Genomic DNA, 15,594 nt, shown 5'->3' with positions numbered 1-15,594 from the left:
GTTGAAGAATGAGAACGGAACTGCAAGGGGGAGAAGGGATGGGGATTCATTCTCTTGATGGTTTTACCTTAGAATAATGAAGAACCTGAGACATAGTCAGGGTAGGTAGGCCTAGAGCACATTTGCAGTGAATGAATGTTCCCACAGGACAGTTAAGCTGGATCCATCCCATTGGACACAGTCCCCGCCCCCTAGACCTTCAGATATCAGAGTACTTACAGGGGGTGCCACTCACTCTTCATGGGGTTTCCCACATTAATGTGGGATCGATCTATGCTTAAGACCATAGGTAAGTGCGTGCTAAACCATTATAGGAAGAATCTAATCCATTACCAGTAAAAGCTAACCAGCCTTGGGTCAGCAAAACTGAAAAGAGGATATGCAAGATGGTGGGACTCTTTTGAAACTAGCGAAGACCACTGTATGAATTGCAGAACAATGAACTAAGAGGTTTCTTTCTGGTATTATGTTCTTTTTTTTTTTTTTTAAACTGAAACGTCTAACTTAGGAATAAGAAAAGTCACACTGTGGGATGGAATGATTGGTTCATGCCTTCATTCTCGAGGCAGAAATATTTAGATGATACTTGTCCCTTTCAATTAGAAAAGAAAAAAGAAAAAAAGAACCCGACTTTCTTTAATATGCAATTCCGTGTTAAATTGTCCTTAGCTGCAAAATGTTATATATGTATGTGTATTTGTTTCATATACGCACGAGTCTTCAGAACTGCGTATGTAAACATATACACATACATTCTCATATACACGTGTATTTTATATATATGCTGAGAAAGTTCACATATATATACAATTGCGTATGTATATATGTGTGCGTGTGTGTGTGTGTATGTGTGTGTGTGTGTGTGTGTACAGGTATAAAAACTTGACAGGCAGGGGGTAATATTTCACTCAGTGTTAAATGAAGTCTTTGAAAAATCAAGTACAGTCACTCAGTTAACATAGTACAGCCAGTAAACTAAGTTGAAGAGAGAAAAGGTGAATGGAAACACGATCCGGGACCATCTGTCAATGGCATTCACATCGGTTAGATCAGGGATTTTGATTTTGAGCTGAGAAGACCTCCTCCGTAAGTGTGTCTTCTTGTGCTGGCTGCTCCTGTCTCCCAGGTACCGCCCGTGCCCTTCCCTGGGCATGCTCTGTTTCCTGTACTGGATTCCTGAGTTGTCAAAGGATATTGCTGAATTCCTGGTATCTCCCACTCCGCCGGCGACCTCATTCACTTCGTTGTGAACCTCCAGGGATGTTAACAGGATATTTCCATGGGCGTCCACCTAATGGGAAAGCAGGGGGAGCAGGGTGGGAGATAGGCACTCTGGTGAGACAGTGAGCCTGCCCAGAGATCTCATTTCCATATGCAAATCTGAGACAGCAGGAGGGCCCTGTCAGGGTGTCACATGGACAAGCTGTCACACCCAGAATCTCATTTTACTGAAGTGGCAGGGGGAATCACAAATCCTTTGGGTTGACTGAACTGCGGCTTTAGAGATATTATTTCCTTGGTTTAAAGATTCTCTCATGAGAAAATGAAAGGACAGGGAAGCTTGTTCAACAATGGAGATTTCACATGACAAGACACAAGTCCTTATTGAAGAGAAAATTAAAGCTCTGCTGCTGCTTACCATGCAAAGTTCTATTTCTTTTGTTTTTTTTTTTCATAACTATACCTTGGATGGGAAGTCCAGGAGTCCCCCAGCCTTCTGAGGTTTCAGGTCAATGGACAACATTCCGTTATCTCAGCAATCCTGAACTAGTACCGGAAACTCAACATCACCATCCTAGCTTGATTCCCGTCCTCTGAGCATTGTATCAGCTTAACATCATCCTCAGAGAAGATGAATAGAATCCACAGGGGATTTTGAAAAAGAGAAACCCTAGTTCCATTGCTTTTATTAGAGCATATTATTAGAGTCACTCTCTGATTTCCTCTTGTTAATCTCGTCCTGCGATTCAATGGTAAATTAAATGCCACTGTGTGTGTGTGTGTGTGTGTGTGTGTGTGTGTGTGTGTGTGTGTGTATTTGGGGGACACGTTAAGTCTAGCGTTCAGTGATAAACACGATTTCAGGGTTGTACTGGGATTGTGCAGAGGCTGGGATGTGAAGCTCATGAGCCAAAGCCAGCCCAGGAAGGAAAATCCATGAGACTCTTACCTCCAATTAGCCACCAGAAAACTGGAAGTGGCTCTGTGGCTCAACGCACTAGAGTGCTAACAAATGCTCAGGGACAGGACCCAGGCCCTGGGTTCAAGACCCACAAACAACCAAAACAACCAAAAAAGATCTTACTGTAAAATGGTTTAGTCACTATAAATCAGGGTCTTGTGCTCGTTCAGCTTTCTTGCTCTCAGGTAGTACTCTTGCCACTAGAACCAATCCTGTAGGCTAGCTTTTTTTTTTTTTTTTCTACTTTTGGAAATAGAATCTCATGGACTTTGCCGTTCTAAATGACTTCAACCTTTGATCCTCTATGTCTCAGACTCCTAAGGACTGAAGTTTGAGTCATGAGTCCCACTGTATCCCCCTACTTGGACTGCTTGACTTACAATTTTTCTTTGACATGGCTTTCATTTATAAAAGATGAACCACTATGTGGAAAATTCGCATCAAAAGTACGAAGAGATTTTTTTTTCATCTGAGAGGATGAAAAGGATGCTAACTCTGTGAAATTGTACCAACAAAATATTTTAAATAAAGGCTTCCAAAAGAGATTCGAACTTTTTTTTTTACAGTTTAGCATATAAGTCTTAAAATATGAATAAGTGCTTGTGGATAGAAGGCCGGAATGCCCTTTATAGAATGACAGATGACTTGTGATTTCTAAATGATTTCATGCATAATCATTATTTTGAAGGCTCTATCTCATTCATACCTACTATAATTAGAATTACTGATTTTGATGTAGTTTTTCTTCCAACTCTCTAACCTTGACAGGCGCCATCTCTCAAAAACTAAAAACACCCCATCCAGAATACAATGCAGTGGTATTTGGCCTTTATCCTACAATCTATCCATGGACTGGCACCGAGTGGGTATTTCATTCTTTACTGCCCTTCCAACTTCTAGGTTAGTAAAATCCTACCTTCAGAAGAATAAGAAAGACGTTATTATGTCAGGGGTAAAACTTCGTGTTTTACTAAGTACGATATTTGAAGCCAGGTGTTCTGGGTGCATGCCTGTCTTTCTACCTCCTCAGGAGGCTGCGATTTGAAGATCCCAGTTCAAAGACAGCCCAGGTAGGAAAGTTTATAAGACTCTTATTTTCCTATTAACCACCAAAAAGCCAGAAGTAAAGTTGTGGTTCATGTGGTAGAGTGCTACTCTTGAGCAGCAAAGCTCATGGACCATACCCATTCCCTGAGTTCAAGTCTCTGGTCTGGCGCATGTGTGTGTGTGTGTGTGTGTGTGTGTGTGTGTGTGTGTGTGCACGTGTATGCCCGCATGCACAACCATATCACTAAAATTAACAAGTACTACTTGTTAAGGATTGTTAAATTTGTAATGTGTGTTTATAGTCTTGTTCTCTTTTGTATAAAATTTATGATTTTTCTCTTTTCTTGTATTTAATTGTAACACTTGAGGTGAACTTTTTGAACTGTTATGTTCTATTTAAAAATTATCCCTACGCTGGGCACCAATAGCTTTAACCTTTGATCCTAGCTATTGAAGAGGCTCAAATCTGAGGATTGTGGTCCAAAGTCCAGGTTGGAAGCCCAGGAGATTCTTTATCTCGAATTATCCAACAGAAATCCAGTAATGAAGGGTTGCCTCAAGTAGTTAAGTGTTAGCCTTAAACAACAACATTAAACAAGGGAAGAATGAGAGGCTCTGAGTTCAAGCCCCAGTACAAGCACTAAATAAATAATAAATCCTAAACTCCTAAGTGAGGAACAATTTTTGATATTTATCTTTTAGAATATCCAATATATATCCCAAATCAGAATACACACATTTGTTTGTTGATTGCAGATGTAAATAACTGATCCATAGCTCTAGCATTTGAACAATGTGAACGTGTGAAAGCTTCGCTAGAACAGCTAGGAAGAGAGAGAAGCAACGTTTTTTGGGGGGTAAAGAAATAATAAAAATGTATTGTATATATGCTTGCTTGCTTATTTGAAATTGGATAGGGAAGGGGGGAAAACAACATGAGCGGCAGGGGGGCGGGGAGGCCCATGACATGAGAAAGGGTATCAATATATGTGAAGTAATGCACCTTGTATCTGGTGAATATAATGTAACCCTTCTATTAATTACAATAAAAATATATGAAAAAAAGAGAAAAGAAATAATAAAAAAGGAATCCCAAATCAAGTCAAAAAATCAGTTCTTCAATCAATTTATAATGGATTCTCTGTGCAATTTGCTAATTGTCTCGGTGGATGCTACCAGGATTTTTCTCAGTTTTGTTTAGAATTGTATGAGTCTCCCTCAGAAAGGTATTTCTGTAGCCCGACAATTTCCTCACAACAGACTCATTTAGCGTGTGTATGTGTGTGTGTGTGTGTGCACGTGCTCACGTGTGCACACATGTGTATGAATGCCTCTCTGTCATGGAAACAGCAATGATGTGATGAATTCTAGTTTCCATGGAAACAACCCAGACAAAGCATATTATGTATTTATAGCAGGACCCGATCTCCTTAGAAACTTAACAGTATAGCCCGGAGTCCATTCCCCAGTATGAAATTTTTAAGATTATTTTGCCTGTAGAAAGCCTGGTTCTATTCACAGATTTCTAAGTTTTCTGACCAGTTCTATTCACACTTAGCTGAAAAGAAGGGAGCCATTTACACATTCATTGAAACATGCCTGCCTGCAGTCATTTGTGGGTCCTGATGCTTGGTTGCCTTGGTTACAGGAGCTATGGTTCCTTGTGCAGAAGACCCAGAACAAGAATGGCATGGGTAAAAGCAAGGAAAACTCTCTTCAGGATTGGAAATAACTAGATTTAACACGAATTTGCGTGCGTGCGTGCGTGCGTGCGTGTGTGTGTGTGTGTGTGTGTGTATGTGTGTGTGTGTATGCAGGTCCTAAGGCTTGAACTCAGGGTCTGGGTGCTGTCTCTGGGCTTTTTTGCTCAAGGCTAGTGCTTTTCTTCTTGAGCCACTTTCCAGTTTTTGGAGATAAGAGTCTCACTGATATTCCCTTTCAGGCTGGCTTCAAACCACCATCCTCAGTTCTCAGTCTCCCGAGTAGCTAGGAATGCAGGCGTGAGCCACCACTTGGTGTTGTTGTTGTTAAAAAGGTCAGATGTTTATATGGAACTTAGATCTAAATTTAAAAAATGTATATGTACGCAAGTACAGGGTCATATGCATGCATACACTAAATCCGAATGATACAAACTCCATTCAACAACTACCTGACAGTGTAACCAAATGAACACTGGAATTTGGGGAGTCACAGGGGCTGAGTTCAAGGGGAGAGGAGTAGAGAAATGGAGAGGAGAAGGGTGGGTGATTGCAGCCCTAATATTCAATATCCACATGTGCACATGGAACCAGGAACAAAGCAGGGTGAGGTGGGGTTGTGAGAGATGGAGGAGCCTGGAGGGTGTCAGCTCAGGGCTTGCACAGGCCTTGTGTGCCCCCTTATCCACCACCACTGCCAGAAGCCCATCCTCCTCAGCTTTGTGCAGAACACACCCAGGAGACACACAGGTGGGCAGAGCAGCTCTCCTGAATGCACACTGCATAGCTTGCTTATATCTTCCCCCTTTGAATTTTTCTCAGATGACCACACTCAGCAGCAAGGCAGACGGGCCAGCTGTGTGATTCCTCTTACTCGTTTAAGAGACCGAAACGGCAACTCTACAACTGAAGGATTATGAATTCATTTCAGAACAAAAGCTTCCCTATGGCCAGGTATGATGATGCACTCCTGTAATCCCAGCTACTATGAAGGTAGAGGTTCAGAAGACCACGAGAGAGATGGAGATAATATCCTAATAAAGGAACTATCAAAAAGGCTAGGAATGGGACTCAGGTAAAAGTGTTTGTCTAGCAAATGCAAAAGCCTCAGGTTCAAATCTCAGAACTAATCAATAAATGGGCTTCCTGATATCCTGTTCAGACTCCATTCCCACAGTCTCATTGAAACCTCACACCGTCTCCATTTGAGAGGATAGCATCTACCTTCATGCAGGCTTTCAGGGAGTCCCTCAGATTTGCACAGGAATGGTTACAGACAATCACCAGCAAGTCTTCCCCACTCCCTCCCACTAACTCATACTGACAGGCCCTGCAGGTGACAGAATGGCTGTTCCTCTGCAGAGGTGGAGAAGCACCCAGGCCAGGGAGGGGCCTTACCCGATTCCCTTCAGTCTTAGAACGGTCGTTCTTCGCTTTGGCTGTCTTCTCTGCCAGTTTCTTCTGCCTCTGAGGACCCCTTCCGAAGAAGATGTAGTTGACAAAGGCATATTCCAGAAGAGCCAGGAACACAAAGACGAAGCAGCCCATCAGGTACATGTCGATGGCTTTGACATAGGGGATTTTGGGCAGAGTCTCTCGAAGATGAGTGTTGATAGTAGTCATCGTTAATACGGTTGTGATCCCTAGGAGAGAAATGGGGGTGCTTGAGCCCGGGGCTCCACTGCCTGGCCTTCCATTCTTCACCCTCCTGGCCGAATTGGACTTCAAGCACTAAGATGCAAGAGTTAACTGAGCCATTAACTCAGCCCACGAGAGCCACTTTCCTCCACACTGTCTTTCCACTAGCAGAGGAAATGGAGTGTCGAATCTGGGTGGGAGAGACACACACACAGAAGCTACTGGACAGATTATAGGAGGAAAGAAATCCAGTGGGGTGCCTGGAGCTCATACCCCTCATCCTAGCTACTCAGGAGGCTGAGATCTGAGGGCCCCAGGAGCAGGAAAGTCTGTGAAACTCTTTACTTCAATTAACCAGCAAAAAGGCAGAAATAGAGCTATGGCCAACTGATAGAGTGCTAGAGTAGTAGCCTTGAGCAAAACAAAACAAAACGAAAAAACCTCAAGGACAGAGCCCAGGCCCTGAGTTCAAGCCCTAGAACACACTCTCTGTCTCTGTCTCTCTGTCTTTCTCTCTCTTTCTCTCTTATCACACATCTCCAAGAAGCATGTCAGCTCCGAAGGATCAATCTTTATCCTTCCCATCCTCAGATGTCCCAGAATTATTGTAAGTTCAGAAGACATCCTTCTAAACTGCCATGTGGAGAAACAAACATATGACTAAGAAGCCATGTCACCTCCACAGCACTGCCCTTGCGGACAGCAAGGCTACTCTAAACATTCTCCTTCTCAGTGCTCGCAGGGAAGAGTTACACTTGTTAAACATCTTCTCTCAATTTCTACCCACCCTCAGAGGCATGCTTCTTGACACTGTGTCCCCCCGAGAAGATGTCAGGGCTACAGGGTTTAGCTGGCCTTAGATGAGCGGCAAAGGAAGAATGGAGAGAGGAAGAGAATAGAGTTTAGGTTTCTTCTCCAACATAAGCTCTCTCCCTTCTCCTGAGCTTTCAACTGCTACTAACAGCCAAGCACCAGAAGAGCCGGAGAAACTATTTTTATGTCTTGCTGCACACCACTATTGCTTATAGAGTAGATGGAAATGTAAGATGCTGGAGTATTTTAAGATTCTCCTTTAACATCACATTCATGTGCACCTGGGGACTTTTTAAAATTTGAACATGGCAATAGGATAATTACAGTTTACAAATAAATGGGAAAACACCATGCAAATGCTACCAAATGAGGCATTCTTGCCATTATTCAAACCTCCCCCCCTCAAAGTTGCTGTACTACTATCTTTCTCCTTTCCAAGTGGATCTGTGGAGCCTGAATGCTTTGCTTTTGCTCTGCTCATTTCTTCACCTCTCCAAGCTGCTTTGTCTTGAATGGACCTAAATTTAACAAGCTTCCAGAAAGAACGGCAAGAATGGGGATGAAGACAGAAGGATGAAAGATGTCACCTGGTCTTAGTGTGCTTCATGGCTGGGACCCTAATTTGTGGCCTGGTTGTCTGTCTGTTTGTCTGTCTGTCTCTCACATACACACATTGCCATCTACCATGGGCTTCCATCAGAGCTGAGCAACTATTGGTGCTATGCTCTTAAACTCTGCAGAGCTGGGAGCTAAATTACCCTCTTTCATTTATACATCACCCAGCCTTGGGTATCGTGTCATAGAGCAAGGAAAAATGGTCTTTTTTTGAATGAGGATGACAGGAGACCCTAGCTCACGTGTGTGTGCGTGTGTGTGTGTGTGTGTGTCTGTGTATTCTTCCTACCTTGTCACCTCCTCCCAGGGACCCTTCAGGAAGTAGGGTGCTTTCCATGGTTTTATATATCTTGAATGGTAGAGTTACATGGTTCAGCCCCATGGCCCAGTGTGGCCTTACTTTACTACTGTGAGAAGCCTGAAGATTATGTCCAAAGATATCAGTGATGTGTTAGTAAATAAAGAGCAGTTACTGGTGCTGGTGGCTCACACCTGACATCTTAGCCCCTCAGGTGGCTAAGATCTGAAAATTGCTGTTCAAACCCAGCCTGGCCAGGGAAGTCTATGAGCCTCTTATCTCCAATGAACTGCTAGAAGACCACTGTGGTTCCAAGTGGTAAAGTGCTAGCTTTCAACAACAACAAAAAACAAAAAACTCAGGGATAGTGCCAAGCCTTTAGGGTTGCTGGCCTTAACCTTGAACTTCTAAGTGGATGTCTCACTGGGGCACAAGAAGTAACTGGGTGGTTGTGCTTTTATTCTTATCAGGCTGCTATAATTTGTGACTCATTATAAGCCTACACTTATATTTTTTAGGGACATTTTGGTAATGAAATAAAGTTTTCTTTTTCAAAAATCTGCATATAGAAAGATGATCATGAAGTAATAAATAAAAATTTGATTTAGTTGTATCATCCATCTAAAACATCTTCCTTTTCCTTCTGATCGACCCAAATAATGTCATCTAGACGATATCCGTAGTTTCTTTCACTTTTGGAAGTATTGATATTCTATTCTAAAAAGTTTTAAATTATCTTGAAGTGGCCATACAAAGGGATTGCAATTCAACATGTCAGGTTATGAGAACTCGTGCTCCTTGATCAATGCCACCTTTCTGTCATTCTTTTTCATTCCTCTCAGCCTCAAACTAAACCCTCAAGTTACAATATTATTATTATTTATCATCATCATCATCATCATCATCATCATCATCATCATCATCATCATTATTACTTTGTGAGGACCTTTTGAGGAAGGCCACAAAGTGTAGTATCCTGCTTTGCAATATGGTGGCTGGCACCACTGACAGTTCAGTGGGCCCTGAATGGGAGAGGTGTAAGAAACACCTTGAGCCAGTTGAGAACAACTGAAATCCAGCAGAACAAATGTATTTCCCTTCCTCAACTCCAGGCTCCTCCATGTGCAGATGTTTACAGTGATAACTCTATGAAGTCTGCTGATACTCTGTATAGATGTTGCACTATCGGGACCTCCTTTTGCAACAAGTACAAACAGAATTCAGAGTCTTTCTCAGACCATGATCCTGAGAAGCTTGGTGAAGGAAGGAGACAGGAGTATTTTTCTAATCAATCCCTCCCCCCAGCCATACCCTCTTAGAGACCATTAATGTTAATAATAACATCATCATGTTAATAATATTGATGTTAATAATATTATTACACAGTAACAATACTTATTACTAATATCAACACTTACTAATACCTAGCAATAATGCTTTATTATTCTTTTTCTCTTTTTAAATACATGTTTGATTCTTACGATGCAGTAGACTGAATAATTTCTACATAGTATCTCTTGACAATTTAGGAATTGCAAGAGTCTCTGGCATCCACAGAAATATATCCAAGACCCACAGAGAATGCCTGTAGTCAGGGATAACACTGAATGCTGTTTGTTGGGTGTTTTTCCTCCTATATGTACATACCTTTGATCACATTTAATTTCTAGATTACCTATGCTGAAAGATTAACATCAATACCTAAACTAGAGCAGTTAGAATAATGGCTTGTAAGAAAGGTTATTTACAGCATGAGCTGTGTGTTTCTGGAGTTTTCCTTTGAACCCATTTAGACCTCAACTGGCCACACACAGCTTGATCTGCAGCAAAGGACACTGGGAAGATTTCTGTGTTTGGCTGAGGTGGTAGGGAAGGCCCGGGGGTGACACTGAGGCATCAGGTAGCTGACCCAGTCACCTGGAGTGCTGAGTACCACAGGGGCAAAGGTCCTGCCTCTGTGCAATGGGTCTTCTGCAGAATGGACCCGCATCTCTTTGGCCCTAGAGCCAAGGATGGCAGGGCACATATGTACCGGACAAGTTTCTGCCTCCTCTTGAATGCTTCTGTTTCCATACTTTCTATGTTCAGGACCCTATGAATACATTCATGACCTTATAAATATTTCTCCTTGATCAATGAGCTGACACCAGTGAGATTTCCCCAATACCCAGATAAGCCAGACTCAGAGACAGATCTCTTACTGAATGGAGGGTGTGAGCATCCTACTGGGAATCTGAGAGCAAAGCCTACAGGACTTACCCAAGGGACAGACCCTGGGGCTGTCTACTAGAAAGTTCCTTTACCTGATTCTTCTATGTAGCACTTCCCTTGTGACCTCATATTTGCCTCCCAGTCCTAGATCACATATCTGAACCTGTCAAGCCTTCCAGGGGAAAGCCTAAGCTAACAAAGCCACTGAGATGTGAGTCTGAGGTCCAGACTATGAGGATAAGACCTATATATACTATACATATATATATATTGTATATGCTATTATTCTATATTCTACAAATTCTGTTGTATATAACATGTTCTATTATTCTATATTCTATATATTCTATCATTCTATATAATTATGCATTATATAAATATATAATATGCTATAATTTCTCTGTAGAATATCTATATATAAAATATGTGTGTATATAGAATATATGATATTAGAATATTATAGATATTAAATTAGAATTAAAATATATGGTTAGAATATTATATTAGAATTTTATTATATAAGATAATTATATTAATATAATTAGAATATATTCCATATAATTAGAATATATTGCATTCTATATGTATATATAATTCCTTATATAATAATTATGGAATATACTATATATCATATAGATATATAATATTAACATATTATATGTAGTATTACATATATTAAGCAAAACGTAATATTTATACATATATTTATCTTATATCTAGCTATATGCGTATCTACATCAAGGCTGGGTTTCTAGAACTTACTTTGCATTGTGAAAGATGATGTTTTACAATGAAAGAGGTATTGAATTTGTGATAGCTGGAAAATTTAAAGATTCCTAATTTCAGTCCACCCCTCTCTTGAGGATGCTCTCAGATAATTTCAGTTCTGGGGCGCACGTTTCTGTACTGAGGGGCATAAGGAGATATTCCACACTCAGAAGCTCTCTAAGTTTTGGCTACATCTCTCTGAGCTATACAGGCTTTCCGGGCTCCAGGATGGCGCCAGTAATTTCATGCTTTTATACTACTTATCTTAAAAAGACAGCATGTGAGGCTTTGCAAGCTAATAAACACTACAATATTTGGAGCTGTGTCTACAAACAAAGGGAAACAGCATAACAAAGAGAAAGACAGTCTTATCAAAAGCAGCCAAGCCTTAGTGATGGAGGATGGGATAACAGTCTGAAATCTTCATATATTTTAGAAGGCCCCAGGGTCTCATGTAGTCCTAGCTATTCAGTAGGCTGAGACATGAGCATCATGGTTTGAAGCCAGCTCAAGTAGGAAAGTTCATAAGACTCTTCATCTCCAACTAACCACCCCAAACTGTAAGTGAAGCTATAGCTCAAGTAGTAGAGCATAAAAGCAGGGCCAGTGCTCAAGCCCTGAGTCCAAGCCCTGGGACTGGCACACAAGAGAGAGAAGGGGGGTGGAGGGAGGGGAGGAAGGAAGCAGGAGGGAGAGTGAGAGAGAACTTTGCTTACTGAGTTCATTAGAAAGACATACAAGTGATAATTCTTAGCTTTATGTGTTTTTAAAATTCATCTTCAGGAATAGATGCCTGATTTCTTTTTCCCTTGAGCTAGAGTTATGTGTTTAACTGGGAAATAATCAAATCTTGGAGATAGATGTTCATGATCCAGAACTGTGGATCTAAACCATGCATTCTCATAGAAATTTCTCTTACCAGAACAATGCGGATCAACTTTCAATCTAGAGAAAGTTGGGTACAGAGGAAAAGGAGGTCAGGAAAGGGCATGAGTGGAACCAGAAGTTCTGACTTCATGTAAACTAACCTACTAGGATATGTGTTGATCATTTCTTCTCGTTATTTTTTATAAGTTCCACTGTTAACTTCATTGTCAGGAATTAAATTCAATCCTGGCCAAACATGGAATGCACTGCTAATAGCTCATCAGGCTCAGTGCTTTTACAAAACCTATTTAAATAATTATTTGGGTGATGAAGTTTCATAATAGGTAGCTGAGATTGTTTCAGGAAAATATAAGCAACATCAGAACCTATAAGACATATTGTACACCACTTAGCAATCTAATTGTTGATGGTCAGAATGATCACTAAGACTCGTGGGGAATGACTTAGAATTAATTGCTTATGTTAATGCTCAACAAATTGTATAATTCCAATTATAGGCTGCAATATTTGACTAATTTTTTCTGACTTTTTTTTAGACAAAGAGAGCATAATTAATCAAGAATTCTCTCTGAGCTGTTGGAATAATTTTGAGCGAGAAGCAGTTAGTCCCAGCTTTAAAAATGAGGGTCAAAAATAGTTTCACTAGGCAAATATTCTACAAGCATGATTTCCCCCCTCCCTTTCATGAGCATGAAAATTCACATCGGAGCCTTATAATTAAATTAACACATCAAGGGAATCGTGCATGAAATCAGCATCCCAAGACAGAAAAGGGACTCTCAGGCAAGGGCTGGTGTCACAATGTCTGGAAACTGAAAGTTGAACTATTCGCTTTTTCAATTCCCTTAATACTGCAAATGACATGGTCCCTTTCCACCTTAGACAACTCGTAACAGCAAGCACATACCCAGGGCGACTCTTGCTGCAGAGGCATCATAGTTGATCCAGAAGGACACCCAGGAGAGAATGGTAATTAGAATGGAAGGCATGTAAGTCTGAAGGATGAAGTAGCCAATGTTTCTCTTCAACCGAAAACTCAGGGAAAGTCGAGGATAGGCACCTAAAGGAAAGAAACCAGGGTTAGAGACAAGCAGACCCAGAACTGGCCTGAACTTTCTCCTGACTTATCAGTCCTGGATACAGAAGCTTATCCACAGTCACCTGCTTTTGCTTTCTCTCTGCCTGGTGGTCTTTATGGAAGCACAGAGAGGGGAGTTATAAAATGATAAAAGGATAGCTGGTCCCCGGTGGCTCATGCCTATAATCCTAGCTACTCAGGAGGCTGAGATCTGAGGATCATGGTTCAAAGCCAGCCCAAAGAAAGAAAGCCTGTGAGAATCTCATCTCCAATAAACTATTCAAAAAATCCTTAAGTGGCGCTGTGGCTCAAAGGGGTAGAGTGTTAGCCTGGAACAAAAAGAAGCTCAGGGACAGTGCCCAGGCCCAGAGTTCAAACCTTAGGACTGACAAAAAATAAAATAATAATGGAGGTACTATTGTACAGATAAATGTTCAGCTGTGAACCAGCCCTGGAAAAACTCTAAACTCTAGAAAAGTGTTCGGCAGAGTAAACAAAATAATGATGCATATCTTGATTATTCTTTTCTTTGCTGGCTCCCTCTTCAGCCTTTGTAGACCAGTACAAAATTTCACTCAGTCCCTCAGCCCTGGCGAAGAGACCACCCAGCGTAGGCATAAAGACTTTCAATCTAAGCTCTCCGATAAAGTTCAATTGTTATACCATCACACCTGGCTGTCCATATTCCTGTCTGCAGAAAGGCAATGCTCCAATTAGCACCTACCACTACTGCCATAATTCCTGTATGTTTGGCATGCCTCTATTACTGTATTTGGTGTCTTCTGCTTTATTCATCTTTCTTGCATTCAAGCACTATAGTCTGTGTTTCCTTCCTGTCTATTCTGACACACCACAACATCAACTCCAATCTCCCCCAGTTCCTTACCTCTCCTAATTTCTAATGAAGCCGCTAGAAGATCAACCAATAAAAACTCAAAGGGCTTCTTGCTCAAAACATCTACTTCCTGGAGTCTTCCCCTCCCACCCCTCACAGTTGTATGACTCACTTCCTGAGACTGCCCACACCCAGCCTCAGGACATCTTGTCTACCTTCTCTCTCCTTCTACTCCACAACAGACAGGCTCCTACTTGACTATTCACCATTCTATTTCCAGACCCTGTTTCATGTTCCCTTTTGCCGTTTTCCCTGGATTCCTTTCTTTAGCCATCTTCAAACATACACTGATTATCTTTATGTAGAAGCGATTCACTTTTACCTCCATTTCCATTTCTTCTATATGATCGACCACATTTTTAGCCAGAATTATACAAAAGAGAAAAACAAATCATCTAATAAACCCAGCATTTAGGAATCTTGCTTCCTCTGTGTGTGTGTGTGTGTGTGTGTGTGTGTGTGTGTGTGTGTCTGTACATGTGTCTGTAGATTGAGATATTTTTTCCATTTTTTTGTGTGTGTGTGTCTCTGTAGGGCACTTACCAGAGAATATGATTAAATGCATACATCATACTGTCAGCATTGCATAAATATTTGCAAAGTTGTCACCAATTATGTGTCAACACAATGTTAAATCCTTCCCAATTTCCTATCAAATCCATACCCATGAAATGTATGGTTTATACAGAGGAATCTCTTGGTGCTCTAGATTTAGGTAATTTCCATTTTTATAAAACTATAAATAGTAGTCTTAAGAATGTCTTTGAGCAGCTATCTTAGGCTATATTTAGACTATATTTCCTCAGGAACAATATGCCAAATGAGGAATTTGCACAGCTAGCAATATAGCTTTTATTTGTAATGTCAACTTATTTGTGAAAAGGAGCATACCACTGCACACGGCCCCTATCAGAATTTTGTAAAGCAACAGCTTCACTATGGATACATGGCAATTTGTGTAAGTTATCTCAGTGTTCACTTATTTTCATAAGAAAAAAAAGGTGTACCCTTGTTAGTAGTTTCTTAAGCAAATACTCTACCTCTGAGCTACATTCCCAATCCTCATCTTTAATTGACTATTTTCATTATGGCTTTTCGCCCTCTGTATTGAATCTTAGGAATAATCTCATGATAACTGCATTTTTCTCATTTCTCTTGTTATATTTTAAACATTTTATTCCTTTTTATAGAATTATAATCCATATTTGGATAGTCTATAGACATTGTCCTGATGGTTTGTTTTAGAAAGTAATGAGTTTGAATGTGGGATATAGGACATTTCATAAATATTTAATTTTTCGTATGTATTGCATCTGTTTCAATTTTGTTCCTTGTGATTTAAAGTTTTTTTTCCACACTAGAATAGAATTTAAATGCAAGCCTGTTTAAAAACGCTCTGTCAATGTGTTACAACGCTACTCTTCGAAATATTTTTGAGAGAAGATCTAAGTCACCAAACCT

The 15,594-nt window shown here is 40.7% G+C and overlaps 1 protein-coding gene across 2 annotated transcripts in view; it reads right to left on the bottom strand.

Annotated features, from left to right (window-relative positions):
- Window positions 1-478: 478 nt before the first annotated feature.
- The window catches only part of Gabrb3 (gamma-aminobutyric acid type A receptor subunit beta3), a 131,505-nt gene continuing 116,389 nt past the window's right edge, over window positions 479-15,594 (bottom strand). For both annotated transcript variants that reach the window (XM_090321766.1, XM_090321765.1), the window contains exons 7-9: window positions 13,068-13,220; window positions 6,328-6,572; window positions 479-1,291 (exon numbers count right to left, since the gene is read on the bottom strand). In XM_090321766.1, coding sequence (XP_090177892.1) covers window positions 950-1,291; window positions 6,328-6,572; window positions 13,068-13,220 — 740 coding nt within the window. In that variant the 3' untranslated portion in view covers window positions 479-949. The remainder of the gene's footprint in view (window positions 1,292-6,327; window positions 6,573-13,067; window positions 13,221-15,594) is intronic.

The sequence above is a fragment of the Megascapheus bottae genome, chromosome 30, assembly GCF_031878675.1.
Source record: "Megascapheus bottae isolate mThoBot1 chromosome 30, mThoBot2.hap1, whole genome shotgun sequence".
Classification (NCBI taxonomy): domain Eukaryota; kingdom Metazoa; phylum Chordata; class Mammalia; order Rodentia; family Geomyidae; genus Megascapheus; species Megascapheus bottae.
Note: the sequence above shows the minus strand (reverse complement) of the source record. Positions and strands in the feature narration are given on the sequence as shown.